At 38.1% G+C, this 27537-nt stretch overlaps 1 protein-coding gene across 2 annotated transcripts in view; it reads left to right on the top strand.

Moving 5' to 3' along the window:
- Window positions 1–25784, top strand: part of AGPAT5 (1-acylglycerol-3-phosphate O-acyltransferase 5) — a 55992-nt gene extending 30208 nt beyond the window's left edge. For both annotated transcript variants that reach the window (XM_085056677.1, XM_085056678.1), the window contains 3 exons: window positions 7054–7215; window positions 21379–21502; window positions 23235–25784. In XM_085056677.1, coding sequence (XP_084912803.1) covers window positions 7054–7215; window positions 21379–21502; window positions 23235–23460 — 512 coding nt within the window. In that variant the 3' untranslated portion in view covers window positions 23461–25784. The remainder of the gene's footprint in view (window positions 1–7053; window positions 7216–21378; window positions 21503–23234) is intronic.
- The last annotated feature ends 1753 nt before the right edge of the window (window positions 25785–27537 follow it).

The raw sequence follows: 27537 nt of genomic DNA, 5'->3' as shown, positions 1-27537 counted from the left end.
CACACTGTTCTGAAGAGTGAGCCTCGAGCACATCCCAGTGTGCCAGGAGCCGTGAGGGCGGGGAGCTGTCTGTGGCTGCTGGCAGGACATGATGACAACTCCCCAGGGTCCCACCCTGCTGCTGTGCAGTGCTGCTGGCCCTGGCTCACAGCTTGTCCCCAGTAGCCCTGGTGTCACTGTGGTGCTGGCTGGGTGCTGGGGCTGCGGCGTGGGAGCCATGGCCACAGCCTTGCCAGGGTCACAGGCAGGCTCAGCGATGGCTGTGCTCCCTGTGAGCACTGGTATGGGACACTGCTGAGCTGGAGCAAAAACACAACTTTCCATGCTTGTCCAAAGCATCCTGGAGACTTCTTACTTCCTAATGTTTTAGGAGGGGTGGTAATGCCCGGTAGTTCTGCCAGCCATAGGAATGAGGAGGACATACTGCAACTTACAGTGTAAAATTGCACTTCATTCTTTGTGGGGATACAATGAAGTCTAATAATTTAGTCTTGTCATCTTAATATATTTGTTACAGAGCACAGTGCTTCAGGGTTGGCCTTACTGACATGTAGGGAAATTTGTTTGTTTTTTACCTTGACTTTTTTTCCCTACATTTTTGCCCAATTTTATGTTGAGAAAATAGTGCAAGTGTAATATTGGAAAAAGTGGTTTAGCCAAGGAGAATTAAACTAGAAATCCATGTTAGAACCAAAGCTATTACCTACAATGATAACAAAGCTATTCCTAGAGCACAAGCATAACTCAATGTTTATGATGCTGTCTGAAATACTGGTTTTGACATTAGTGTGCATATATGTTTTAGTAATTTTGCAGAGAGGAAGTATAAAAAGGTTTTTGTGGGATTTTGCTTTTACTCTCCATGAGCTGCATTCTCTACTAGAAAAGGCTTATTGGTTTTTGGGCAGAATTTAATTACCTGCTCTTAGTGGAACTAGTTGATGAGCTGCATCTCATATCTTGATGTTCTTTTTAAGTTTTGGATACAGTTACTGGCTCTTTACAGTTAGTCCTAGGACCAGATCAACAAAAAGAAATTTAAAAATGATTTTTAAAAATATGAGATTGACATACAATGAAATATTGTGACATTGCTGATTTCAACTATTATGTCTTCACTCATTGATAGGAATACATAAACAAATCTTATCTGTCTGTGAATAGGATAGAAGGATATCAAACAGCAAAAAAATTTAAGCTTGAGGTAGCCCTTGAAAAACAGGGAACATTTAAAAATAGCAATAATTCACATTACAGTTTGTTTTGCCACAGGCTTTGTTCTACACAAGATCTTGACTTCTAGCAAGAGCAGATGGTTTTCTCCTTTATGAAACAAGCAAATCAAACACCTAGGGTGGATCCATTTTAAGTTCTGTCCACAACTGTGTTCAGTGAGAATAAGCAGCAGAAAGTTGCTTACTTCCAGGAATACTGATTTTGTGGTGATGAACTGAGAATGTTGTCATCTAAGGGCAATGCTAGTTCCTCCAAAAACTGAAGAACTACTCATTTTACACCTTTTACAAGTGGCAGAAGATTCCCCTCAGATCAGATTCTTACATGGGATAGAAGGTAAACTCAGAATATGTTTGTTTGATTGCATAGGGAAAGAAACTTGTTGGCATTTAAAAATGAAAGCAAAAATCACACCTCTAGAACTAAGCTGTTTGTTTATTTGTGGTAGATTTAATGCAGGAGTTAATCGTAGAACGAGTTAAATTTTGTGGACTTAAGAAAATTAATTCAGTATTTATATTTTTTGGCCAAAATAATAATATTTTATGGGGTTTTACGGTTACAACAAGCCACATAAGCCACATGTTGCCAGAATATGAGATGTAGATATGTGTTAGGTTTTCTCATTTCTGGTGGAGGCTTCCAAGCTAAGGGGCATACGTGCCATGTAGCTGGATTTGAGCCTGATACACCTTGCTGTCCTCTCCTGGCACAAAGTAGGTGCCTGGGTGAGGTGATTCCAGCAATTGCTACCAGGGTGGGCTCTCTGTGTTTCAGTACGGCTGGTGACTCCTATGTTTCTAATGGTACATCTTGCAGCATTCCCATAATCAAATTTAATATTTCTTCCTCTGCTCTCTTGAAGAACTGAGAATGTGATGGCATGTGTTGTGCCCCTTGTCTCCTGAGCTTTTACCTGCCAATTCCCTGTGTTTAAGTATATAGGCAGTAATTGAGTTTACTTTTGTTTTACATTGTGTGGGAGTAGTCAGCCAACATGATTTCTGTCTTCAAAATCTGATGCAGTCATTCAGTCAGCTCACATATTGGTGATACCTTTGAGGTTTCTTCTTCTTCTTCTTCTATGGGTTTAGGCATCTTAAAAGTGCAGGACTTCTTCCACACTAGTCAGTGAGCTTTAGTTGCTGAGTCCAGGGAGTCTTAATATGTAGGTTACATTCATATTCTCACAGGGATTTAACTAAGCTTGTCATAGTAATAGAAGAGGTAATTTTTATTTGGTCTATTTAATTCAAACTGTAAATCTTTTAAGCCTGGATCTTTTTGATGATATTGTACTATAGAGAAAAATGCCTATAGAGCTTACAAAATACATTATTATTATTTTTCATGCCTAGTATATATTTATATCTGGTATAAAATTTATATGCACCCAAATATCTATGTGTCGATATCTTATCATTTTTTAGTAGTCAGGCAGAGAAACAGTGAATATGCTGAGTTGGAAGGGATCCATCAGGATCATTGAGTCCAAATCCTGGCCCTGCTCAGGGCACCCCAAACACCACAAATTTCTTAGGTTTAGTAGAATGTGAATTTTATCAAAATCTTAACAAATGGCATTTTAAAAATTTGAAAATAAATGGAAATAATCCAAAGCTTTCTTACTCCTAATATTACTAACTCTGAAAAGTCAAAGCCAAAGGGATCAGAAGCTTCTTAAATTTAACTTGGCTTGTTTTTGCTGCATAAAGACAAAACAATCTTCCCTGGTGAAAGGCATTTATGGAATTTTGTATTAATGTTTGATTTCTAACAAAGGTCATTTCATCAAGCAAACATTTAAGGTATTCATTTATTATCTTCTTCAGTTTTATGCAGAAAAGCTGCTAATGTAAATATTTTTTAGTGCTAGGTTTATCTTGACAAATATCATGCTTTTTGCTGAGATGTTTGTCTAGGCAGGATATGCTTATCTCAAAATTGTTTTACAGGTCATGTAAAAAAGAGGTGTTTCAATGGAGCTAATTGAAAATGTTTCCCTTATAGAGCTTGGCATTGCTTGGCATTAGTTTTAGATTGTATTCTAAAGCAATCTGAAGTATTCAATATCCATAAAAGTTACTTGGAACTGTCTTTAAAGAAAACAGATTTTGGTGGCATTTATTCTACACTTCCATGAAAGCAGGCTTGGTCTGAAAGTGCACAGTGAGATGTGGAAAAATAATATAGTTTTAAAAAGAGTGGGTTATGGGCCTTAAGTAGCATATGAGACCAATCATTAGAATGAAGTAAGGGTTTATGATATTAAAAATTATCTTCAGGAAATTAAGTTTAGGAAAACAAGAAGCTACATTATATTTGTATGGATACTCATCATGGAAGAAAGTGTACCAATGTGTGGTGTCTCCCATGTCTTACTGTGGGCTGGTCATATTCTTCCTGAGGAGATGTGTTGCATTTCCTGTATATTTTAGTTCATGATAACAGAAAAACACTTTTTACAAGTGCATGCAATTTTTTAATATTGCCATCAGCTGAGTCCTGTTTATGTAAATTGATGGAATACTAGCAGACAAATGGATGAGCTTTCCCACCATGTGTTATTTTATAAGTCTAACTATGGACTCCAGTTTCAATATGTAAAGCTTTGAATCACTGGAGGCATTCCAGAAATCTGGTGGGAACTCAAGAGCTGGGTGAGTACTTGGGACACTGCACATAACTGCAGAGCCTTCAGTCTAATATCATCACTGCACTCACATTCACATGAAAGAGGAAAGATCTAATTGGTCTTGAAATCAATTCACTGGTTTGCACCCTGGTTTCAGTTTTTTTGAACTTGAAACTTGAGTTGCAAGTACGTGGTTTTATGGGAAGGGGAGAAAGGTATGGCGACCTCAAACTAAATCTGACACCCACTTTCAGTGAACACTGAACTTTTGTTGATGAAATGGGCTAATGCTAACGTAATACACATAGAGTATTCTTAATTTAGAGTTGAAGTTTTTTATTGTTTTCATTTTAAAATGTGGTGTGTGCACACCAGGGGTAGAAATGTGACTAACAAAGTCCAACTGAAAATGTGAATGGCATGCCTGTACTGAATGGCTCTTTGAAGTTTTGGCTTGGATGAAGGGAAGAGGATGGCAGTCTTCTACATAGAGTTGTACTTAGATACTATTATATGTAACTTCACCCTGGTGAAGCTAGACAAATGACATTTTGTTTAATGTCTTTTTGTTATTTTGTATTTAGATTAAAAATTCAGTTCTGTAGATGTTAATGATTTGGGCCTTCGTACATGCCAAAGTAATTCTTTTATTTCATTCAGTTTTCTTGCAGACTTTCTGAAGTAATGCTGCATCTTGCGATAAATTAGTACATGGATGATATTTGAAGTATCATTGCTCACCATATTTCTTCAGATTTTCATTTTTTTAAAATGTCTGTTTATCATTCAAAAGTTAGAAGAGCAAAGTTATGGATTTTTAAGGTAGAGCATTACAATATTAGTAGTATCTAGTTAATTTTTTTGGCATTTAAAATAAAATCTCATGACCTTAAATACTTTGACAGAGGGTCCTAACTTTGTATTGCACAACATTAAAAACAGTTTAAGCACAGTGTGTTTTGTGAATTAGATGCAGACAGCTTGCCAAGGTAACTATACTGTAACTACTTGGATTTAAATTCTGTTATGTTGATTTTAGCAAAGATCATAAGTAATTGCAAGAATATGTGATAATGTTTTTATAAAACAGATTCTTTTAAAGGATGTGCTGAACTGGTGTTGCTGCATGTTTATCATGCACTGTAGTGTTTCTGAATAATGGATTATGGGCTCAATTGATTTTGTTTAGATACATACTCATGTTGTACTTAAACTCTTGAGAGTTCACTGACAGCATGGGGATTAAGACTGGCTTATTTTACAGTTGCACTTCACAGATGGTCACTGACCATGTTCATCACCAGAACTGGCCATGGATTAAAAAACTCAGCAGTTAATAGTCATAGATACCTAACTTACTAATTGGTCTAGAGGATTCAATTCTCACTGAATTTTTCCTTTTCCTTCCTCACAATAAGAGTTTGGTTAAGGGAAAGATGAGTTGGGCAGGAAAGGAATGATGGAGTTTTTAGAATATGTTTGGGAATTTGGCTCTGCAAGAGTTGTGTTGCATGTCATGTCCACACTAGTATCATTGCTGACACAGCACGAGAATATTTGAGGCTTCATTTACAGAGTAAACATTTTGAAACATAACATAATTAGCTGTTTGATGTAACAGTTCACAAGCTAAGAAAACACTACCACCATGTTATGCTTCAAAATATTTACATGATCCATGTAGTATTTCACATACACAGTTACCGCTATTGCCAGTAAAGCATGGAACAATGGCTTCAGAAGCAGTGCTGGCAAACAGCCTTTTATCTCTGCATTCAGACAAGGAGATTCTTAGCAAATGTTAAGAAATCAAGATAGTGATTTATATTGGAATTTTCAACTCTTAAGAATGTTAAAACAGTGTAGAAATTAGCATTATCTTACTAGTGTTCAGTAGATGTTTTCATTATTTTAGATCAAAGTATGCTTTTCCCAACAAGAGAGTTCAGTACAGAATCAGGACCTAATATATAATCTTCTTGATTTTGCAAGCAGAAAGGTATCAAAAGCAATACCACAATACTTTGGTTTTCTTATTCACCCAACAGGAACCAGTGGATTCACCAATGGATGGGTCTTTAAAAAAAGAACTGAAGAGTAAGCCAATGAAAAAAATGCTAGAAATGAAAAAACACAGTTTTATTCTGATTCTTCTCTGTGAGAAAGATACATATAACAAAACAGTGAAAATTTTTACATAGTATGCTTTTTTTTCCTAGAAGCCTTTCAAGTAAATGCAGAAGAGCTGTGTTCAGATCAAGAAAAGGTTTTGGGTTTGGGTTTATTTGTTTGCTTGTTTTCATTTTGTAAGTCATTGTATATTAAAATTCTGGAAAGAGAATCAGGTATATACTTCTGAGCCCTGTGTATTTTTATGTTCCTCAGTATGCTCTAAGTGGAAGTGGTCAACTGAGGTAAACATGGATATGAAATGGTGTTGTTAAGACATGTGGAATGATGTTAAACCTGACATTCTTGTGTCCTTGACAGACCAATCTTTGTGTCTTGGCCTAAAAAGTTAAACACAAAAGTTGATCTCTGTCACTGTGAGTTTGTTAGTAGTCAAGTCAATTGTAATAGGTTGTTTACAGGAAAGCACAGAAGATTTCCTCTTTGTTTTTGGTTCTTGGTGCTGTATTTTCCCCCATCACTGATAAGTCTTCTGCTGGGATAGTGAGTAGGTTAGGACTAAATTGATTTGTCCTTGGGAAATATAACACTGGGTGAGCATTAGGTGTGCTTAAAATTGTCTGTGATTGTCTGTCAAATCAGTTTCTGATAGAGAATTTCAGGAGGTGGTGCTATGTGTGTTTAGTATTTTTCAGCTAACTGGCTCTTTTTTTTAACCTCAGTTGGACACATAAACAGTAAAGAGAAGTGCTGTTTCATCACTCATGAGCTACAATAAAACCATCACTGCTCCTAGTGAGGAGTAGTAAAAAGGGTTCGTATTGAGCAGCCTATTGTTAATGTTCTTTAGGATTTCCGTTTCATCTTCTACGTGTGTTCAGTAGAGCATAAGCAGTGAGCACACATGCACACTCTCTCTACTGAGAATTGATATTGAAAATAAACCTCTTGTGATTTTGAGTGGAGACACTGGCATTCCTTGGCATGGTGTTCCTTTTGTGAATGTAGTCCAGTTTACTTTCAAACACTGTAATTTTTTTTTCCCCCTCTAGGACTTGCAATATTAAAGCATGTGCTGACTCCACGTGTGAAGGCAACTCATGTAGCCATCGACACAATGAAAGACTATCTGGATGCAGTGTACGATGTGACTGTGGCTTACGAAGGTACTGTGGACCACAAAGGGCAAAGAAAACTGGCACCATCTATGACAGGTGAGTTGATGCCTATTAGACATGCTACAGCAATATGCTTGTTCATATACAGAACCAACTTCAGGTGCTTTAAAATGCTCTGAAGATAATCTCCACAGCACTCAGCCATCCTATAGCCCCTTGGTAGAGCATTGTTCTGATGTCTGTAATTACCTGTGACATTTCTGCCCTTCCATTCCCTGTTTTAATTCTAAATATAAATGCTCTTTGCAGTCAAAGGGAACTTGGAACCATAGGCAGCAGATTCCATTTACCGTCATGTTTCTTCTAGCACTGGGATTTGGCATCATCGTAAATTCTCTCTCTCTCCCTCTGCTGTACTACATATTGTACATATACATATGCACATCTAATTGCAGAAATGCACGTATTTTAAAGGAAAAATGTGTAGCAGTAGTATTTTACTGATAATTTTTCAAATTGCTGCATGCAATCTTACAAACACTCAAGAGCATTTTATGCAAGTGGGCTTCACTTGCTGTAGTATTTTAAACCACCTACAGGACTTTAAGAAAATTAGATAGATTGGTTTTACATTCCTTGAGTAATCTAACCAGAAAACATGTTCTGGGGTTTCTGCTGGGGAAAACTCAGTGACAGAGAGCTTCAGGGTTTCCTGTTTATTATGGTTGGTGGTGGACTGATAAATTAAATAAATAATTTGCCTGCACTGTCACTGGCATGCCAGACATCATCTTTCTTTCCATTTGTGGCTGATATGTTACTCAGCCATATCGGTGCCTGACCATCTGTTGCTGGTTGGCTCAAAGTGGCACTTCAGAGCCTTTTGCATTACTAAGGGGGAAAAAACAGGCTCAGTAGTTCCACAGAACCATCCAGACATTTGGACAAAGGATCAGTGTGGACTGAGGGACCTGCAGGGCGCTTCTTATCTAACTGTCTGCTCCTCAGCTCGCCCAATGTCACTGAGACTTGTTCCTTCTGCTGCTAAAAATAGTACATAGTGCAGCAGTTTCCATGTCACTTCATTAGCAGGTGGAACTCCTTGAGTCACATGAACTGCTTCCCAGGTCCTAGTTGATTAGAAGTTCTGGAATTATCTATTTTTGCATTTTCACCCTGTTTAAAATTCTTTTGGATAGGTGAGAAACAAAACTGTCAACACTGTATATTAACACTTGTATTGTACTCTAAGGTCTTAGGATGGTTTATTTTATGTACATTTTGTTCCTAATGGGCAACTTTGATGTCAAAAGTTCTTTTTATGATTTAAAGTTCTTTTATTTTTTTAAATATCTTCCGACCCTTTTATTGTACCTTTTGAAGACTGAGCAACCTCCCTCTTGTCCCATCACCCAACCCTTTCTAAGACCCCCTTCAAAACAAATAGGATTGTTTCTCCTTCCCTGCAGCATATCTAGTTTCATGACTTAATTGCTAGGCACTTTCAACCGTTCTCATGCTGAACTTCTCACTGCCTAATGGTTAATTAAACTATTAAAATGTCATTACCTAATGATAAGATGGCAAATGTTCAAATTCCTTACAAGACCTCTTCACCTATTGAACCTTACAGTTTGCATGAAGTATGATATAATTATGGAAGGGGAACCAACAAGCTGAATTTCCCTGTTGGCTGTTTTTTGTGTCTGGTGTCAAGCAGGAATGAGATGCTTTGGGGTGGCCACTCCACATGCAGCCTTTTGGAGCCTCCATGGCAGCAGTCCAGGCATAGCTTTCAGACAGCCTTACTGTTAGGCTGGGGTAATTACTGGCCCAGCCTTGGGTAAAAATAAGGCAGTAATAGAAAATGAAGTGCAGCCAACCAGCTGTTACCCCTTACAAGGCAGACAAATGATACATCCATGATGTATCAACATAGCATTCCATACTATTGTGGCAGTCACATGTATTCCATATAATGTAAATTATGTAGATTAAGAACACTTTATGAATTACAGTGTGGAACATAGCTGTCATTCTTTTAGGCTCTCCAGACACAAAGTGGGAGAAAAACAATTTCTGTTCTAAGAGATCAAGATCATTTAACCATTTGTTCTGCAGAAGTCCAGCAACTGGTCTGTCAGGAATAGACCAAGAATTGAATTATGTGTACTTACACATTTGACATTTTTTAGCATTATTTCTCTTTTACAGTGCTAAAATGAGTTATGCATACATGAAAAGGACATCTTATTAAATATGAACATTTCATATTTGTGTCAGTACTTGTTGAGAATTTTTTTTTTCATTCTTGTCAGAATTTTGTTTTTCATTCTTGTCAGAATAAAATGGCAGTGCAATCCTGGTAATTTTTAACAGATAAGGTTGACATGTCTTTTTCAATCTAGCAACACTGATTGAAATTTATTGCATGGAAAACAAACTTCTGATAAACATAGCTTTACTTGAGGACTTTATTTCCTATTCTATGACATTTCCCATGTGAATGAAATCTGAATTCCACACAGATACAGAGTTTCTTGAAATGCATTTTGCTTTCAGTTCTATAAATCTCAATTCCTCAGAAGAGCCTGTGCCATTTCAGGAAAAACCCATACTTACCTGGGACATCATCAGCTCTTGGCTGCTGTCTCCACTAGTAAACAGAGCAGGTTAAAAGGAACATTTTAGTGACTGTGAGGACTACTAGCACTTTGTCTGAGAAATTGTGTTAGCAGGCTGTGAATGGGAAAAAAATTCTGAAGAAAAAATTAATTGCTTTTTAAATTTTGTAGTATGCAGCTCTTAGTCTAAATACTCTTTCTTAGCAAAACTTGATTTTTTTTTTAATCCAGCAAGCTTAAATATCATAATGTTGGCTTGCTCAATAGGATTAAAACAAAGCATAGTATACAAGCAACTGGAAAGTAGGCATTCACAATGAGAACAGTGAATGCCAGACATAGCAGATACAACATGGTGCCATTTTAGAGCAAGCAAATTATTATAGTATATACTTTAAAATGGGTAGAACTTTTTGTCACTACTTATCCATGTTAACATTTTTTTGGCACTTTCCAGTGCCAAGTTTGTTTTAGAAAACATCAAATTTGATTAGTCTTCAACAGTGACTAAGATTGGATAAGCTTTACACAGGGATGTGGTTTTCTGCTGTTGCTTCATCCAGTTGTAACCAATGGATGGAATTTTTTTCCTACCATTTATTGATTTCCTTTAATTACAAGTTTGGATCATGTTACATTTCCAGTGGAAGTTTATCCAGCACATGGCCGCCTTTCTAAAGAATAGCAATTTCCCACAGATTTCTGCCCCCTCTCTCACTCCTGAAGGTGGCTTGTCCAAATCATTAATGACAAAACATCATGGTCCTGCTTGGAGAGAACCATGCTGCCAGGCAGTATTTATTTGTGGTCGCTAGAATAAAATGCAAATAATCATATGGGCACTGCAGCACAGCTGAAGGACATCTCAGGTACTGAATTCTGGAAGAACTATTTAGAAGGGAAAAGGAGAAGAAACTCTTGTGCTGAATTTGTTGGTACTGTTTTACTACACTGTCATCAACCGAAAAGCAGAAATAAGTTTGGGAAGAAAGGATAAGGACCTAGTTTTCCCCCTTCTGGATAAATGTGCTGTGCTCACATCCAGCTTTGTCTGGTGTTAAGGGGCAGGTCTCATGGGACATGGGAACTGTTATCATTCTTGCACCTGAAAGAGCATTATGTACACATCTACATCTTTATTTTTCTGCCTGAAGGCTTTAGCATAACCAGATGGTATTTATCTGGCCATTGTAGATGAAAGAGTGTGTGAAATAGCAACATGTGACAATGATAAACACTGAATAAAAATAGCAAGTACATATAGACTCAGTCTTAAAGAAGTGAGAGGAATTCTTGAGAATTATTGCGTCTGCTATATATCAGTTCCAGAACAAACACGTTGAAAGCCTGTGTATGTGTGTATTTCTGCAAATCTGTACATCACTTTGATCAGTATAATTTGAGGAGGTCAGATTGGCCTAACTTCCCTCAGGGAAAGTACACTTCTCCAAGTTTGTACTTTCATTGGGACCCAGTTAGACAGGGAAGTACAAGACAATAGAAAAGAAACTGGAGCAATAGAAAACAGTCTTCATCTGGACTGTGGCCCAAATTTGTTCACATCCATTGTCTTTTATGGTCCAAAGAATGATAACAAGCATGTCCTTACAGATGTGTTGAAAGAATTAAAAAGCTAAATTATTAAGCTGCTAAACAGCAACAGAAGTATAAAACAGTCCAAAATAAGTTTTACAGTGATGAAATTGTTGATAATCTCTTCAAATTTCTGCTAGCTATAATGTTATGTTGCAGAAAAGAATATTGAAGAGTAAATGTCATTTATTTTGGAGTAACCAAAGAAAGGATGTAGATTAAAAGATTAGAACTCAGGCTGGACATTAGCCTGAGTCACCCTGAGGACATTAGCCTGAGCCATGGTAAAATTTTTATGAAGTGTAGGATGGCTTTTTAACATGTATAGTAAGCTGCACATCAATAAGTTGACATTCTGCATCTGTTCAAGCAGAATTTAAGTAATTAACCTTTCATATTTCAATATGTAAAATTTACATTGAGAGGTTTCCAGCAATTTTGATAACACTAGTTGGCAATATAGTTCTGTGGGTGTTGGACTAGATGATCTCCAGAGATGTCTTCCAGCCCTAAGAATTATGTGATTCTGTGATACTCTGTAAGACATTTTTCTTTTAAACAATAACCCTAGTTTTATTTTGTGCAAAATGTTAGAACTTTTTTAATAACAGGATTTCACCAGGTACCACAAATTAACTAAACTATCATTCAGTTTTTACTGAATGCATTTTTATTTGTCCTCCGTAGGACTAGATCTGTCGTTTCAGACCCCCTGTAATTCCCTATTAGAAGTAGTTTGAGTAACATGAAAACCTGTCTGTTAATTTGGGGATCACTTACTTGTAGTGGCACTTTCAACACAGATGTGGCCATATGCATCAATATTCTGCAGATAAGGACAGTCTGGGTAAATGCATATTTTCATACTGTAAGAATTAAGCATTGTACTTCTGTAAAAAACAACACATCACTGAAGAGCAGCATCAGTTTATGGGAACATGTGAAAGCATTGATGTAGTTCACCTGAGAAAATGAAGTCTGAGCATGAGTAGCACCTCTGCTTTTTTATCCATCTGAAAACAAGGACACAAAGATCATAACTGTATTTGGAATTCCTGTAGCTCAGTTTCTTGTCTCCACCATCACCCAAACTCAGATGCCTAAGGAGGAATGTTAGGGTCACCTATAAGATTCAGGTGACCCTAAATGATTCTAACTTTTCCCAAATCACAGACACCTGAAGGTGCTGCATCTGTGAGCTCACAACCTCCTCACTGGGGGTAATCACCCCCTGCAGCTCCCTCTGAGCCCCAGGCATGTGTTCCTCTGACTGTAAATTAGATTATTGTGTATCTCAGTTATTCCCAAGCAGCTCTTACTGAAAGTAGGCATCTGTAGTGCATCTGTAGCTTCCCTTTGAGAATTTGTGATCTGAAAACACATGGTCATCAGGAAACCTCTGCTACACAAGAGGCTCTTGAAAGTATTTACTCTGGAGATTCATAAAATTACCCTGCACCCTGGACCTTATGCACATGTGAGAGGAAGCATTCCGCTCCCCAAGCAGCATTTATTTACAAAGGCTCGAGGAACTCCTGATCTTTATGCTAAAGTGTATCTAAACCCTGAGGATAACAAAAACAACTTTAACTTCTTCATGCTGTCAGGTTTGGCCAAAAATATGTTGCTGCTTTGAGAGTCTACGTTTATTTTGGAGGTTTTCATGCATCACAGTCCTTTTCTCCTAGTCTGTGGTGCTATTCTTTCTTTATCAAAACAGACTGTCTGAAAGAAAGGCAAAAACATGAATACTAGCAGTAATGGCATAGTTCCTAACAGATCCTGGTTTTTTGCTAGAAAGAACATTGTTTTGAACTGGCCCACTCCTTGTATTTTTTGTTGCCTTTTTTTCTTAATTGCATAGTTCGATTTTTTTTTTTCACTTCTGAAACTTTAAAAATGTTCCAGGGGAGACACAGGTGTCTCCTACATTTGTTCATTTTCAGTTACCAGTGGTGGGATACCCTTTAGATGTAATACACAGTGCTAACCTGATCCAGGTTCTGTTACTGGCAGCCTTTTGATCAAAACTGTTAAGCTTTTAGAGGAAACCTCCTGCTAACTTGGCCAACATACAATATTCACATATTGTTACAAAGTAGTACAAAGGCCAGAGTGCATGTTAGAGTAACAGATTAAAGCCCCTCAAAGGTTGTTTCAGTGAGCTGTAATGTGCAAGTCCTGTGCGTCTTCATTGGAGACCATCTTGAATTAGTAAAACAGTTTAGAATGACACTTGGCTGCTCTCCAGTGGTAATATCTGTATAGAGAACTATTATACCATTTTCTAATCATAATTTTAAAAGATTCTGTGGATCTGGGTATCTTCAGGAAGGTACAGAGAAGTGATTATTTACCCTTAAATTTGCAGGATTTGTGGAGCTATAGTTCTTATCTGCCATCTTCAGGATTTTTTATATAGATATGGATAGATATAGGTATAGATATAGATATAGATGATACAGATATAGATACATTTTTTTTAAGTTGTTATGTCCTTCCTACTGCTTCCCTTCTCCAAACTGAAAATTTGGCCCTTTCTAGATCTCCTTGTTTGTAATGAAGGTACTTTTCCTCCTTAAATGTTTTAGTTGGTCTTCTCTGTGGCCTTCTCAGAGTCCACTACATCCTCCTTCAGATACAGAGAACAGAAGTGCACATGGTACTTAAAATGTGGATTCATAATCTTTTTCTTTATCCATTGAGTGACTCTCTTTGCCTTGTTCTTGATGTCCTTCCTCAAGCTGCCCAGTATTTGGGGGATTTGGGGCTGCTGCTGAGAAAGGATGGTTTCAGGGAAGGGTCAGCAACTCCCAGATTGTAACCACCAATTCCAAGTTAAGTGTCATGTAATCAGGTTTTCAGGGTTTTTTTTTTCCCTGTGTTTGTTTACACTGAAGCTTGGCTGCCACATTTTCGCCCTGTTTGTTCAGCTTTGAGGTTCTTTTGAAGTTCAGCCAACATTTGACTACCCAAAAGAGCTTAGGGTCTTCTGAAAGGGATGTGAAAAACTGGAGCATTCAGTTTGCTCCCTTCTTCAACTCATCAGTCATGAGACAGTAAAACCAGTCCTGGCTTCCATCCCTGGATGTCCCCAGTTGCCGAGTCTCTTCCATCCCTAAGTTCTTCCGTTTGCTTCCTCTCCTTTAAGCAGCTTTCAGTCTATAAAACATCATTTCCTCTAATCCCATGGCAGCTTAATTTCTTTAATAGCCTTCAGTGTGGAACCCTGTCAGAAATGCTTTATGAAAATTCAAATATATCATGTCCAGTGAATCCCCTTTATCTGCCTGGTCCTTGACACTGTTGTAGAAATCCGGCAGACCAGTGGGACAGGATTTCCCTTTACAGAATCCACACCAACTCTTTTTCAACAGACTGTGATTATCCGTGTGCTCAGTGATTTTATTACAGACCTGTTATCTTACCCAGGGACGTAAGACACTTTGGTTTGTATTTCCCAGCATCATCTCTAAAGTCCTTGTTTGTAGAAGGGAAACTCCCCCTTTTTCTGGCACAATAGCTGTTTGTGATGATAGGTTACACATCTTTGTTTTTAAAGTCCATATTTCAGAGCTTCTGGTTGAATGCTGTCTGGTCTTGGTGACTTCCTGACATCTGACTTGTTTATTTAGTCTAATATTTTCTGTCTGTTTACTTATTGATCTAGTTCCTTTGAATGATCTGGTACAAAGAATGCAATGGCTTTAGGAATCAAACATTTTCAACAGGAAAGAATGATGCAAGCAAATATATGAGCTTCTCTTGCAAGGGCTTATACTTGACTATGAATGCTGCTCTTCACACTTTTGTCTTCACACTTTTGTCATCCAGCAATCCCACCAATGGCTTATCAAGTTTACTTCATAACACTGAGGTTTTTGTATATACTGAAAAAAAGTTAAAATATAGCACCCTTTCCATTTTTCAAGTTCATTTTTAGTCCTCCTAAATTTATGTTTACATTTGACATGAGCAGTTGTGTGGCTTTGCCTGACTTGCATGAGCTTTCCATTCCTCAAAGAGGAGAAGGTAGGAATATAATGGTAGTGATTTTCCCACGAAAGCCATACAGGTGTTTTTCAGACCCACACAGACTTTTCCTTTTGCGGTGTTACACGTTTTACATGAGTTTCTATTACAAGGTTTTCTGGGGTTTGGTGTTTGGTGAGTTTTTTAATAGCTTCTAGGTTGCCTTCTTTTGGACTGTTTATTTTAGGGGTCTTGACATTTTGCCTTCCCTTCCATTGTGTACTTCCTTTAAATGATATAATCATTAAAGTTGGAAAAGACTTCTCAAGATCATGAAGTCCAACCTTCAACCAAACACCACCCTCACCCACTAAACATTAGCACAAAGTGCCACATCTACTTATTTTTTTAACACTTCCAGGAATTGCAACTTCACCACTTCCTGGGCAAGCCTGTTCCAATGCATGACCACTATTTCAGTGAAGAAATTTTTCCTAATATCCATCTAGCTTGAACCTCCCCTGGTGCAACTTGAGGCCATTTTCCCTTGTCCTGTCACTAGTTGCCTGGGAGAGGAGGCCAACCACCAAGAATTCTGCATTTCTGTGTTGGATTCTTTCTCTACAACACTGAAATTAATTGTATTGTGGTTGCAGAGCAAGACCACACCAGGAACAGCATCTTTTCTTGTGGGTTTTTTTACTTACTAGTTCTTCCAGGAAACAATTCCTGCCCTGCCACTCCCCATTGTTTTTGTCCAGTTGCATGGGTCATTTTAGTTTGGGGTTATTTGGGATTTTTTCCCTGCTCATCCTGCTGAAGTATCAATGCAGTTCAATAAAAGTGACTGGAATCTCATACTCCTGCTTGTATGATCTTGCTTGGTCCTGAACTTGCAGATCTCAGTCTGGCTTCACAGTTTCTGCTCTCTATTATTAAACTTAGAAGTAATTTAATTATTTATCTAATATATATTCTAGTAGAGTCTGTTTTTTCCATCCACAAGGACTTCATTGTGCTTTTGTCTCCTTATTATATAAAGCTACTATACTTTATATAATTTTTCATGCACGCTACCCTACCCTCACTTGTACATCCTTTTTCTGTCATTCCTAGAAGTCTGGTAACATTGCCTGCTCCTGCAAGCCCACCAGGATGCCTGCCTTACAGGAGTGATCTCTTGGTGCCAGTAATTCTCTTCATATTTAGGCTTCTTATGTTGGTACAGAGGCACTTCTGAATTTTGCCCTCACAGTGAATTTTAGCCATGTCCACCTCATGTTACATCCATCTGAACAAGTTGCTTTTCCTGACTTTCATTCTTACCCAGCAAGCAGTTGAAACGGTCTCTAATTTTTCAGTTTTCATGGCCAGCACCTTGGCTTAATAATGATCCATGTGCATCCCATTTCTCACTCCAAAACATCCCCCATCTGAGCTTACTGCTTGTGCCTTACACATGCCCCTTGTGGATGCATGGGGGCACTGATCTCTGTGCATGTCAGGCCTTGCACAGGGGATTGGCAGTATTCCTGAGAGTGCCATTCCTCAGATCCAAGCTTGTTTCCTGGATGCAAGCTTCAGCCTAGCCTGCACAACATCCCCTCCATGCTTCCCTACATCTACAGTACCCACAGGTACTGGAGCTGCTCCTCTGCTGCTGCCTGGGGCAACTGCTGCACTCAATCTCCACTGATCCAGGATGTTTGCTTTCCTGTCTAGTGCTGCTTTGCACTACCACTGCTTTATTTTGTTAGAGCAAGTTGTGAAATAGTTTTCTGTCAGCTCAACTTGGGGTGATGGAAAGCATGAAGCTGAGAAAAAACGCAGCACTTAAATTTGAGTTTGTTCTGCTGTTTGATTGTTAATTTGGTGTACAAAGTAAATGGAAGTGGAGAGATGGGATTTCTTTCTTTGAAGAGAAGATAGTTTACAAACTGCTTTGGTAGCTGAACACTGAAGTCCAGACTAATGAAAGTTTAAGAAGTGGAGAAAGCATCTACATTTCAGAAGAATGTCTCTACTGTCATGGTTTTGCCTGTAAAACTATACAAACCACAACACACCATGTTCTCTTACTGAAGAAACATATTTTTACACATTTGAAATGCTAGTTACAAATACACATTATTCAGATTTCATTTTCCTGTGATATCACTATCAATTTATCACAAACATTACTGAAATCTGTTAAAATAGGAGAGATCTGGGGACTCTTTAAGTGGACATAACTAAGTCAGGCCTCAGTTTGTCCTTTCTTAATTTTGAAGGACTATGGCAACAATTACTTTGCAGTAGAAGAGCTGATGTAGGAGGTTGAAATCTGAGCTATTTTATTGCTGTCATATTTAAAGTGCATATAAAAATAGACTTCGTTAGTAATTGAAAACTGGAATATCTGTCTAAGTGTAACACTGCTGTCACAACTTTCTTACGGGACAAGGCAAATAATTTGGAGTGGTGTAATGAACATATGTCGTTCAGAAGGGGAAGGTGGTCTGAGGCCAGTCGTTTGTCCCTTCTCAGTTACAGATGTGTATGTGTTTTGGAGCTTCTCTCCTCCCTCAGTTTCCCTGGTAATGCTGCTAATTCCAAAGAGAATTAATTGGCTTTTGAAGGTGAGGAGTTGAGGGCAGGTAGAATTTTGTGGGAGCCACAAATACTGGTTTGCAATTAAAAATTCTGTGGATTCAGTTCCATTCCTGGAGGTTGTTGCACCTCATTCATTAATCCCAATGCTGCAGTCAATCCCACACTGAAGCTCTGTGTTAGTGTGAATCCTGTCCCACTGAAGGAGGGATACAGTGTGACAGCTCAAAGACAAAAGATGCTTAATCCACCTTACTATTTTCAATTCCATCTGCTGTGCTTAGTCACTAGAAGCATTATAAACATTCTCTGCTTGCATGTGTTATTTATTTAGCCAGATAAAAGGTTTTATTAGGAAATTATCTCCCACACGAAAGTCAGGCCATTTGACTCCCACTTAAGTTGTTAGTGTTCATTTAACCCAAATTGTATGGGTTTTTAACTAATGCTGTCCCCAACATAATGTTTGCTTGTAATGCATGATTTGCATTTCAGTTTTGTCTCTTGAAGGAAAGTTCAGGCTTGCTTCTTGCTCCTGTTAATTATAACAAATTCTGGCAAGTTTAGGAATCTGAAAAGCCTGTCAGATGTTGGCCTTAAGGGCTAGTGTCCCTGAAGCTGGATGTAATTTGTGCATAATAAATTGCTTCAATAAGATTTTGTTTCTTAGCTTAATTACATAAGTCTTTTGGGAGTTAAGCTAATGAGAAATTAAGGGTCATGGGACCACCAGAAACCTTTAGAGGTTATAGTGATAAAATCCAGCTGTTTCTTGTCAAAGTTAACCTCCAATGTATCGTCCTTATCCACTGGTGTTCTTATGTGATTGCTGCGACACTGTAGATTGGGGGAAAAAAGTTGTGTTAGTTGCATTACACTCTGGCATGAATTGGATAATTCAATACTAGTCAGATTACCTGACTTGCTTGACTGCATGCATTACAATGTCATCTGCAGATATCTTGAATACACAGGCTTTGGATTGAAGGACTTTGAATCAATGTGTGGGAATCATGACCTTCCCCACGTTAGCACCTGAAGCAGCTGATCACACAACCCTCAGTGAGGCTGAACTAAGTCAAACTCAAAAGGGAGAGTGAGGTTGTGGGGAAGAGCACTGGGATTTACAAAGTTGGGAATTGATGACAAAGCTTTAGGATCTTCACGTACAGGGTTTCAATTTGGACTGGTTGAAGAAGACCAGAGTGGAAGGTGGTAAAACTCAACTTGCATTGGAACATGGGCATAAGGTAGAAAGCCAGCAGCAATACTCAGATATTTGTGGAGGGGATTTTGTTGTCCAAGCAGATTTGTAGAATTGCTACGCTTGAGCTTTGGTGGGGAAAGGTATTTCTTTTGAAATCCTTGTATCTTGAGGTTTGATTGGTTTATAATTTTCTTTAATAATTTATAACTGAGTTACAAGTAACATCAGTAAAGACTTGATTGTTCCTATGCAGAACACCCCATGTGCTATGAAACAAAAGAAGTATACACTATACAATGCACAGAATGTTTTAAGTATCTTTTAAAGCTGGATCTCCAGCTCTAACTGAATATTCATACCACAGATGCTTTTTATAGGAGTCTAATACAGAAAAAGACCATATCATCTGGCTTCCAGGCATTTGTTTTCTAGATACAGTATTGCATATTGTTAGAATGTTCCACTTAAGAGGTAATGCCACTCAAAAGAGGATTTGTACATCAGTGAACATCATAAGCATTTAAGACATGGATAATACATCTGTCATTCTAAGATATTAATAGTGTGCTTTAGGTGCTCATGTAGTCAATGACCTTCATGTAGTGGCCTGGATAGTATCTTTAAAGTAACAGCCTAGCAAAATCCTTTTTTCACATTAAAGTGAAAGAAAAAAACTTCTTTTAGATAAATGAACGCTGATTACTTAGTGGTTAGTGAAAGCATTGCACGTAAACTTGAAGAAAATACCTACAAATACCATCATTCTGGACTCCGAGTCCTTAACTTGCCTGCCATCTAATAGCTGCAGCTTGGAGAAGGTTCTACCAGGAAGCTCTTGGCAGCAGCTGTGTGTGCTGCTCTGTGGACAAGAGATGGGCTCATGCCAGGATGGAGCCCTAACCCAGCTCTCCAGCTGATGGTGTGGGACCATGTGGCTCCCTTTACACTGTGGTGTGGGGAAGCCACGCACAGCTCCTTACAGATCTCAGCATCCAAGCGCCTCAAGACTTCAGGGATCTCTCTTTATCGCTTCCCCTTCCCTCCCCCTCTGCAAGCACACACACACTTTCGCATGAACAGGCTTTTAAAATTCCTTAAGGCAATTTCTAGTATGTGATAAGGACTGTTTTTACAGCAAAGTCCTTACAAATCAATAATCCTGTAAAGATGAAAAACAAATAGGTGGATATCTGCTTTGGCAGACAACAGTAAAGATGTACATGCTGTAACAATTATTGCACATTCATTCCTCCAGATACCCCTCACAGTTACAGGTCAAAGTCTTTTGTACATCTGCACTGCTGTCCAAAAAATGTCAACAACCTAAAGGGACCACCCAGTCTGTGTTACATTTGTTGCCTGTACGTATTGTAGGAAGGCACTTCTGGTCCTTTTTCAAAATAGGATGACTCCAAATTTCTGAGGACTTCCATCCTCACATCATGGAAATCTCTGTGCAGGGGTGCTGTGCTTACTTATGGTTACCAATACACACTGCACAGGATTTCACATTTACAATATGCAGTATATAACAGTAGCCATGCCCAGTATTTTTATCACTTGTTAGTTGTGAGAAATCCCACAAGGCCATTTGAGTAATGGAGTTTTCTTTGTTATTAATGCTTGCTTAGTAAGTTTGTCTAGGGACAAATTGAGGAAATGGAGGTGGGGAGGGTTTGCAATGGGGCTGTCACAAGCTCTATGAGACAGAAGGAAAATGAAGGGATACAAAATGGAAAGCAGCATTTTGTTCTGAGTCTTTTGCCCTATTACACTTTTTAATTACAGGTTATTGCTTAAACTGAAGCTTACTTTCTCCTGGAGATGCTTTGGGAAATCACTGTAGTTCCAATTTTGTCATCTAGCAGCAAACAAAATCTAGATTTTAAAAAGGACAGGCAAAGAGGATTACTAACTTTAAACAAAATTGCAGGATGGATAACTTTATGACGTCCAAGTTACTGCATTCCACACTACCAAATGAGTAGATTGCTGCTGAGGTACAGTGTAATGTTTTCAAGCACAGCCTTTTACAGTTAGCAAGGTGCATTTTAGGACAGTTCTTCCATGTTGTAAGTGATAATGATCCAGCATTCCAAGTGTGTGGGCCAGATGGTTTCTAAGTTCAGTGAAGTGCTCAAGATCCAAACATGAGGAGGAAAGGCTTTTGAGCACTGAAGTTAGGCTTCCAAGGCACTTACAGTGAAAAATTTTTGGTGTGTTTGTAACTCAGTGATTTTGTAACTCAGTCATGTTGTTTTGCTCTCTTTTTAGAGTTTCTTTGTAAGGAATGCCCACGAGTTCACATTTTCATTGACCGTATTGAACTGAAGGACATTCCAGAAGAGCAAATGTATATGAGAAGATGGCTTCATGAACGCTTTGAAATAAAGGATAAGTGAGTAGGAATATATAGAATTTTCTCTTTCAAGAGTCTGTCTTATTTCTTTTATATTAACAGATATACCCATGATTTCTGTGTCACCAGCAGTGCCAACTGTAAGACTCTCTGAAGAGAGGTGATATTGGTATTCCTGTGGATATGATACGATATGATATGATATGATATGATATGATAACTTTGTGGTTAAACCTTTTTCTCAGGAGGCTGGGATTCCTGGGGTTTTGACCTTCTTTAGATTGAAGAGGTGTGAATTCATGTTTCCAGGCAAGACTCATATTCATCTGAATACTCTCCATTCATCTTCTCATAGTTAAGTCCTGTGCAGGAATGTAAGATGCCTGTGGTAGGCAAGCAAGAAAAAACAGCGTGATTCTGCCCTTGTAATCAGTGTTAAATTGGAGTGAGAGAGGGGCAGGTCTTGATCTAATCTCTTCTGACAAAATTGTTCACAAATCTTTTATCCAGACAGCAACTGGATAAAAACACAGTTAACCCCAAAATTCCTACCTTCACTGGGGAAATGGGGTGAAGTAGAAGCTGTTGAATTGTGACCAAAGTAAAGTGCCTGGCTTCCTCCAGCATCTCCAGATAAGGTCACTAGTGAGTATACACAGCAGGTCCTGAGGGACCTTGTTCTCCAAAAGGACTTTGTTCCTAAATGTGGGGTTTAAGTATTGTTTGAGAGATGATGGTTTAATTTGCCAGATCTGAAGTCCAGCTTAAGGAAGCTGAATCTGTTTATTTTCTAAATCCTTGAATACTTCGGATGAGACAGAAATTTCTCTTGTTTTTCAATTCTGTTCTGGTTTAAAATTGTTCTACCAGTCTCGCACTCCATGCAAGAAAAAAAATGTACTAATTTCTCCTGTGAATTTTGAATTCATATAGAATTTAACGTGATTATCTGTAAACATGGCACTGTTACTAAAGTGTCTTAAACATTTAGGATCACTAAAAAATTTTTATTTTCTTCACTTTTGAAAGTCTATTCGAAAGATAGAAAGTCTGAATTTCATTTAAATAGATAAGGAGCTGATACATAACATAAACGGCTGTCCAGTGTCAGTCCCTTTAGTTATCTAGTGGAGACAAACAAAACTGAACCCTGATCATCTGTATCTCATTGTAAGCTCCTGTTCACTGGAACATCATTCCTGGGACCAAAGCAGTCTGTCAGGCAAATTTAGAGATAGCTGAAACCCCAGAATTTCCAGATCCATTTATTACTGTTTTCTAAAACTAGGAGGAAAAAAGTTACTACTAAACCAGTGGTGTAGCATCTTACTCTTGCATGTTTAGCTTCCAGTATATTCAGTGTCTTGTCAGCCCTTGTTATTTATTAATTTATTTTATGAAGATACTTCTTCCTCCTCCTTTGGTGCTCAGTGTGTTGTTTTGTCCTACAATATTGCCCAGTGCTCTGGGCTTTTCTGCTAAATGCTGAATGGAAATGATTCTTGTCAACTTTTATAATCACTGTTAAAATTGGTCAACAAGGAAAATACGGTTTTAACGCTCACAATGGTTCAGGTTGAGTACTTTGACGTGCATCATATTCATAAGGTGTGCTCACTGTTTGAACTTGTTACAGATGAGCTGCTACATATAATGAGATAATTTGTTAAATAATGTGTGATTAGAAGCAGTTACTGGATGAAATTAAGGTTGCTTAAAATGTCTGAAGCTACTGTCTGACCTTGACCATCTCCTTTTTCTCTGCTTATAGGTTACTAATAGAATTTTATGATGCAAAGGATTCTAAAAGAAGAAATAAGTTTCCTGGGAAAAGTGTTCATTCCAAACTAAGCCTCAAGAAAACTTTGCCATCTTTGCTGTTTTTAGGTGGCCTGACTGCTAGTATGCTTCTGACAGAATCTGGAAGGAAACTCTATGTAAAAACATGGATATATGGAACTTTAATTGGCTGCCTGTGGGTTAGCATTAAACCATAAGCAGATGTAAGTCTCCAATCAGTGAAGTGTGCAGTCTTTTCTTGCACATTGCACCAATTTTTTCCTGACTTTATAGAAAAAAAGTGTAAATAAAGCCTTATTGATCGAATATTGGAAATAATAGATTTTGTGACTTAAGCCTCTGTGTGGTTGGTCTGGGGAAAATAAATGTAGATTTTCAAATTTGCTACTGATTTTTGCTGGAATAATAATGACAGGTAAACCAAGTCATATGATAAATTGCTTTCCCCATGAACTAGCATCCATCTCTCTCTGCAGATTTGAAGAACTATGAGTTATGCATAAGGGTGTCTTAAGTGGACCTGTGAATGTATTTACAGAGATTAATTTAGGGTATATATTTATTCTTCTGATATTCATGTTGAATTTTTGTTACTCTTTGGTGCATTAGAGCAGCTCAGTTTCAGCTATCCCAGCTGTATCGCAACTAAAATCAAGACTTTTTTTTAAATTTTGCTCTTCAGTTTTCGCTAAATACTGTGTTCTTTAAAAGGGACTGTGTAAGCTGGCAAATCATGAGACATTAGCAGAAGCAGAATAAAATGTTCCTGAGAACTACTGTTCATGGGGAAGAAGCTCTGTTTATCTAGTGCATGATTTTTGATTCTATTGCAGTATTAGGTGATCATTTTACGTATGCAAATCATTAAATTGTACTGAGCAAACAGCTTATTTTGCGCACCTCGTATTTGTGCATAAAAGGAATGTGTGCAGCGTAAGGAAATGTGAAGTTTTTGTTTCTGGCCTAACCAGACCCTTGTAACCTCCCTTGTGTCTGCATTCCCCCTTGCACCACAAGTATTCAGCTGAGCTCACACTCCTCCATGTGTATGTGCCATAAGCAGAAGTTTCCTGTTAGCTCACAATTTTCTGGAAGCAAACCTTGTCATTTGGGAAGCGCATAGAATCACTGTAACTTCAGGAGTGGTAACAAGGAGCCTTCAGGTGTTCCTTCTAAATCCGAAGCATGTGCCTTTCCCACTAACCTGATTTAGCCTGGTGTTTCATGGCCTGGCAGTCATCTCTGTGCTGTAGTATCCCACTAGATTCTGAGTCATTCTAGGCCGTGCAGACTGCACTTAGGTTGAAGTTATGGGGTTGTTGTATATGATTTGCACAGCAGATAATAGTGAATGAAATGCTTATCCTATCAGTATTTCACCTGCTCAAAAATATACTTTAAAAGCAAAATCAACAAACCCTTACTACCAGAAAGTCTGTGATTCCCAAGGCTGGTATTTTTGTTGGGGAAAAGCCATTTCCTGATTCAAGGGAACAGTCTATATGTACAGTGATGGGGTAGTAAAGATGTATTTTATCTTCTTCCATTAGGGAATTGGACTCCCTGTATCAAAATTAAAGAACTAGAGAATATTTTTGTGTTGCACTTGTAAGCTTTAAATGTGCATCTCTCTCTAGCTTCAGGGCAATTTGTCTTGCTTTAGAGTCCATTTTGAGTTAAACATCTCTTAAAATTACATCTCAGTTCTTCAGATTCCACCATTGCCAGTTACTTAAAGATTTTCTGTGTGGGATTTTGTTTCTTTTTCTTTTCTTTTTTTTTTACAGAATCTAACAGAGCAATTACAGTTCCACCTTAAAATCATTCAGTACAACTTTCAGTTTGCAGTTCTGTGTGCTTCCATAATGGATTTTGTCACTGGAGTTATTTATATCAGTGATTGATTCAGGATATGTTGATGAACCATTTTAAAAACAATGACTGGGAACAGTGTTGAAAAACAGTATTGTTATAAGGCTGTGAAACAAAAAAAAAAAAGCCATTTTATGTAACAGCCAAATGTGCTTACATGTACTTCTTCCTATTCTCAGCTGACTGTTACCAGTGGGTATAACCAGAAGGCAATGTTCCTATGTTAGTGTGATTTTTTTCAGTTGCGGAATGAAATTTTACTCTGACATGACTAAATTTCTTTGTAACAGCTAAGAATAACATTCAATTATACATCAAAAATAAATGCAAACTGCATAATTCATTTGTAGGAAAATAACTGCTACTTTGGAGAGCCTAATTACCACGAAATATTGGATCTCTCTTGCTGTTTAAGTACCAGGAATATAATTGACACAGTGCAGCAAACAACAGGATGTTTATTTTGAACCTTATTCTCTATGTTAATCTTTTTGTTTTTCCTTGCCATTAATTTATAAAGTTTTGAAACTGTAATTTGCTGATGTATTTGGCATTGGGAGTATCACATGCTATTTCTAAATATGCACTGATATTAACTTGAAATATTTCTTCATTAAAATAAGAAGAGCCAATGCTCATTCAACTTTTCTGTCCTGTCTACTTGTTCAGTTTTTTCTTCACTTTCATGTTTGTAACTTGGAACTGTTTAAACAAAGGCTGCAAGTGGGGTTTTAAGTCCTCGATGGAAGGACTTGTGTGAGAAGCAGTCAACTGAAAGAAAACAACTTTCTTTTTTTCCCATGCAGCCAGAAATGTGTTGGAATTGATCTGTGCTTGTTCCAATGCAGCACACCACCAGGTCAGTCAAATTGCAACGGCTTTTCACCTGTGAGCACCTGCACCATTTTCTGCTCATTCATGATGTTCATTAATGTGCAGGACCACATTTCTGTCCAGGAATTTTCCTTGATGGCAATACGCCTTGGCCTGACAGCACTGACAAAGAGTGTGGACAGACCCAGGGACAGGAAAGAGGTACTGCAAATAAATACCTGAAACATATCTTGGTTGCAATGCCACCAAAGTTTTAGTGATGTGTTAAATCTCAGAAGGGACCTTTATGTTCAAAAACTGCCTTTGCCAGCTGTATCAGTGCCTCTGATAACAGCAATCTCTCCCACAAGTACCACTCTGTTTGTATGCATAAGCTGTGTGTAAAACGTACAAGACAACCACTAAATGCTAGTTCTACAATGTTCCTTGTGTTTACTTTTGGCAAAGGAATTGGGCTAGTAAGGAAGCAATAACTTGCTTAATGGAGAGCACAAAAAGTAAAGTGACAAAACATAGAGTGATACTCAAGTGAAGAAATGACTGAGGAGGACACATGAGGGGCTCCTCCCTTATGCAGTCCTTTGCTAACTCCTACAAAACATTTTACTGTAATACTTGTTTTCTTCTCCTTTCAGTCAAACGTAGCATACCTGTAAAACTTCTTTTAGTACTTAAAAGTTGGCCTCTGATTTTTTTGGTATTTTAACATTCAAAGAATGTATATACTTCAAAGGAAAGAGAGAGGTAACTATTTTGTGTTTGGATAATGAAGGTTTGGGATTTTTGGCTTAGTGTTAAAAATGAAGAAGGATCCTTCTCCCATCACCACCTCCAAATAAAAAAGACTTAATGACAGAAATTTCAACTATGCAATTATAAACCAGCTAATAGGTTCAAGATCTTGCCACCTGCTTTATAAATACGGAAACCAGTTTTGTCCTAATCTGCAATTCTAGGTCATTTTTTAGCAGAGTGGCTCTGGTGGCAGGGCTTGATGTGAACACAGTGGGGTTTCTCCTGTCCTCATTTTCTGTTTCATCAGTTCAGAGCTCTCTGGTCCCAGTGAAGTGTGTTGCACAATTTGCTAAGCATAAGACAAAAGAAGAAATTGTTAGTTTGTATAATGTCAAAAGTCACACAAGTAAAATACAGAGCATGTCCAGAGAAGGAAGAGCAACAATAATCTGAAACAAAGATTAGAAACATCAGCTGCGGTCAGGCATGATCACATCTGGCTGATTCCAGGGAAAATTTGTTTTCTGTGTGAGGACCACTTTCCCTGACAGCATGGTGAATATATCTTCCACCTGTTCAGTTTCAGTTGCAGATCTGCAGCCTTACTCCAGGCTGACTGTGGTCTGTTTTTCCTTACATGGAGTCCCTCAGCACTTTTAAGACTGTCATGAATCTTGGGCTTCCTTCATTCTTCTGTACCCAAAGAATTTCCCTATTTGTTTTCAGCCTGATAAATTGCTGGCAAACCACTGCCATGCACCTCCTAGTATGTTCTCCTTTGGACTGGCATTTGGTGGGCAGATGCCAGTGGAAGGCTGGGGTCTGTTGCTGGT

The sequence above is a fragment of the Lichenostomus cassidix genome, chromosome 3 (genome assembly GCF_008360975.1).
Source record: "Lichenostomus cassidix isolate B80296 chromosome 3, HeHo_3.0, whole genome shotgun sequence".
Lineage (NCBI taxonomy): Eukaryota > Metazoa > Chordata > Aves > Passeriformes > Meliphagidae > Lichenostomus > Lichenostomus cassidix.
Note: the sequence above shows the minus strand (reverse complement) of the source record. Positions and strands in the feature narration are given on the sequence as shown.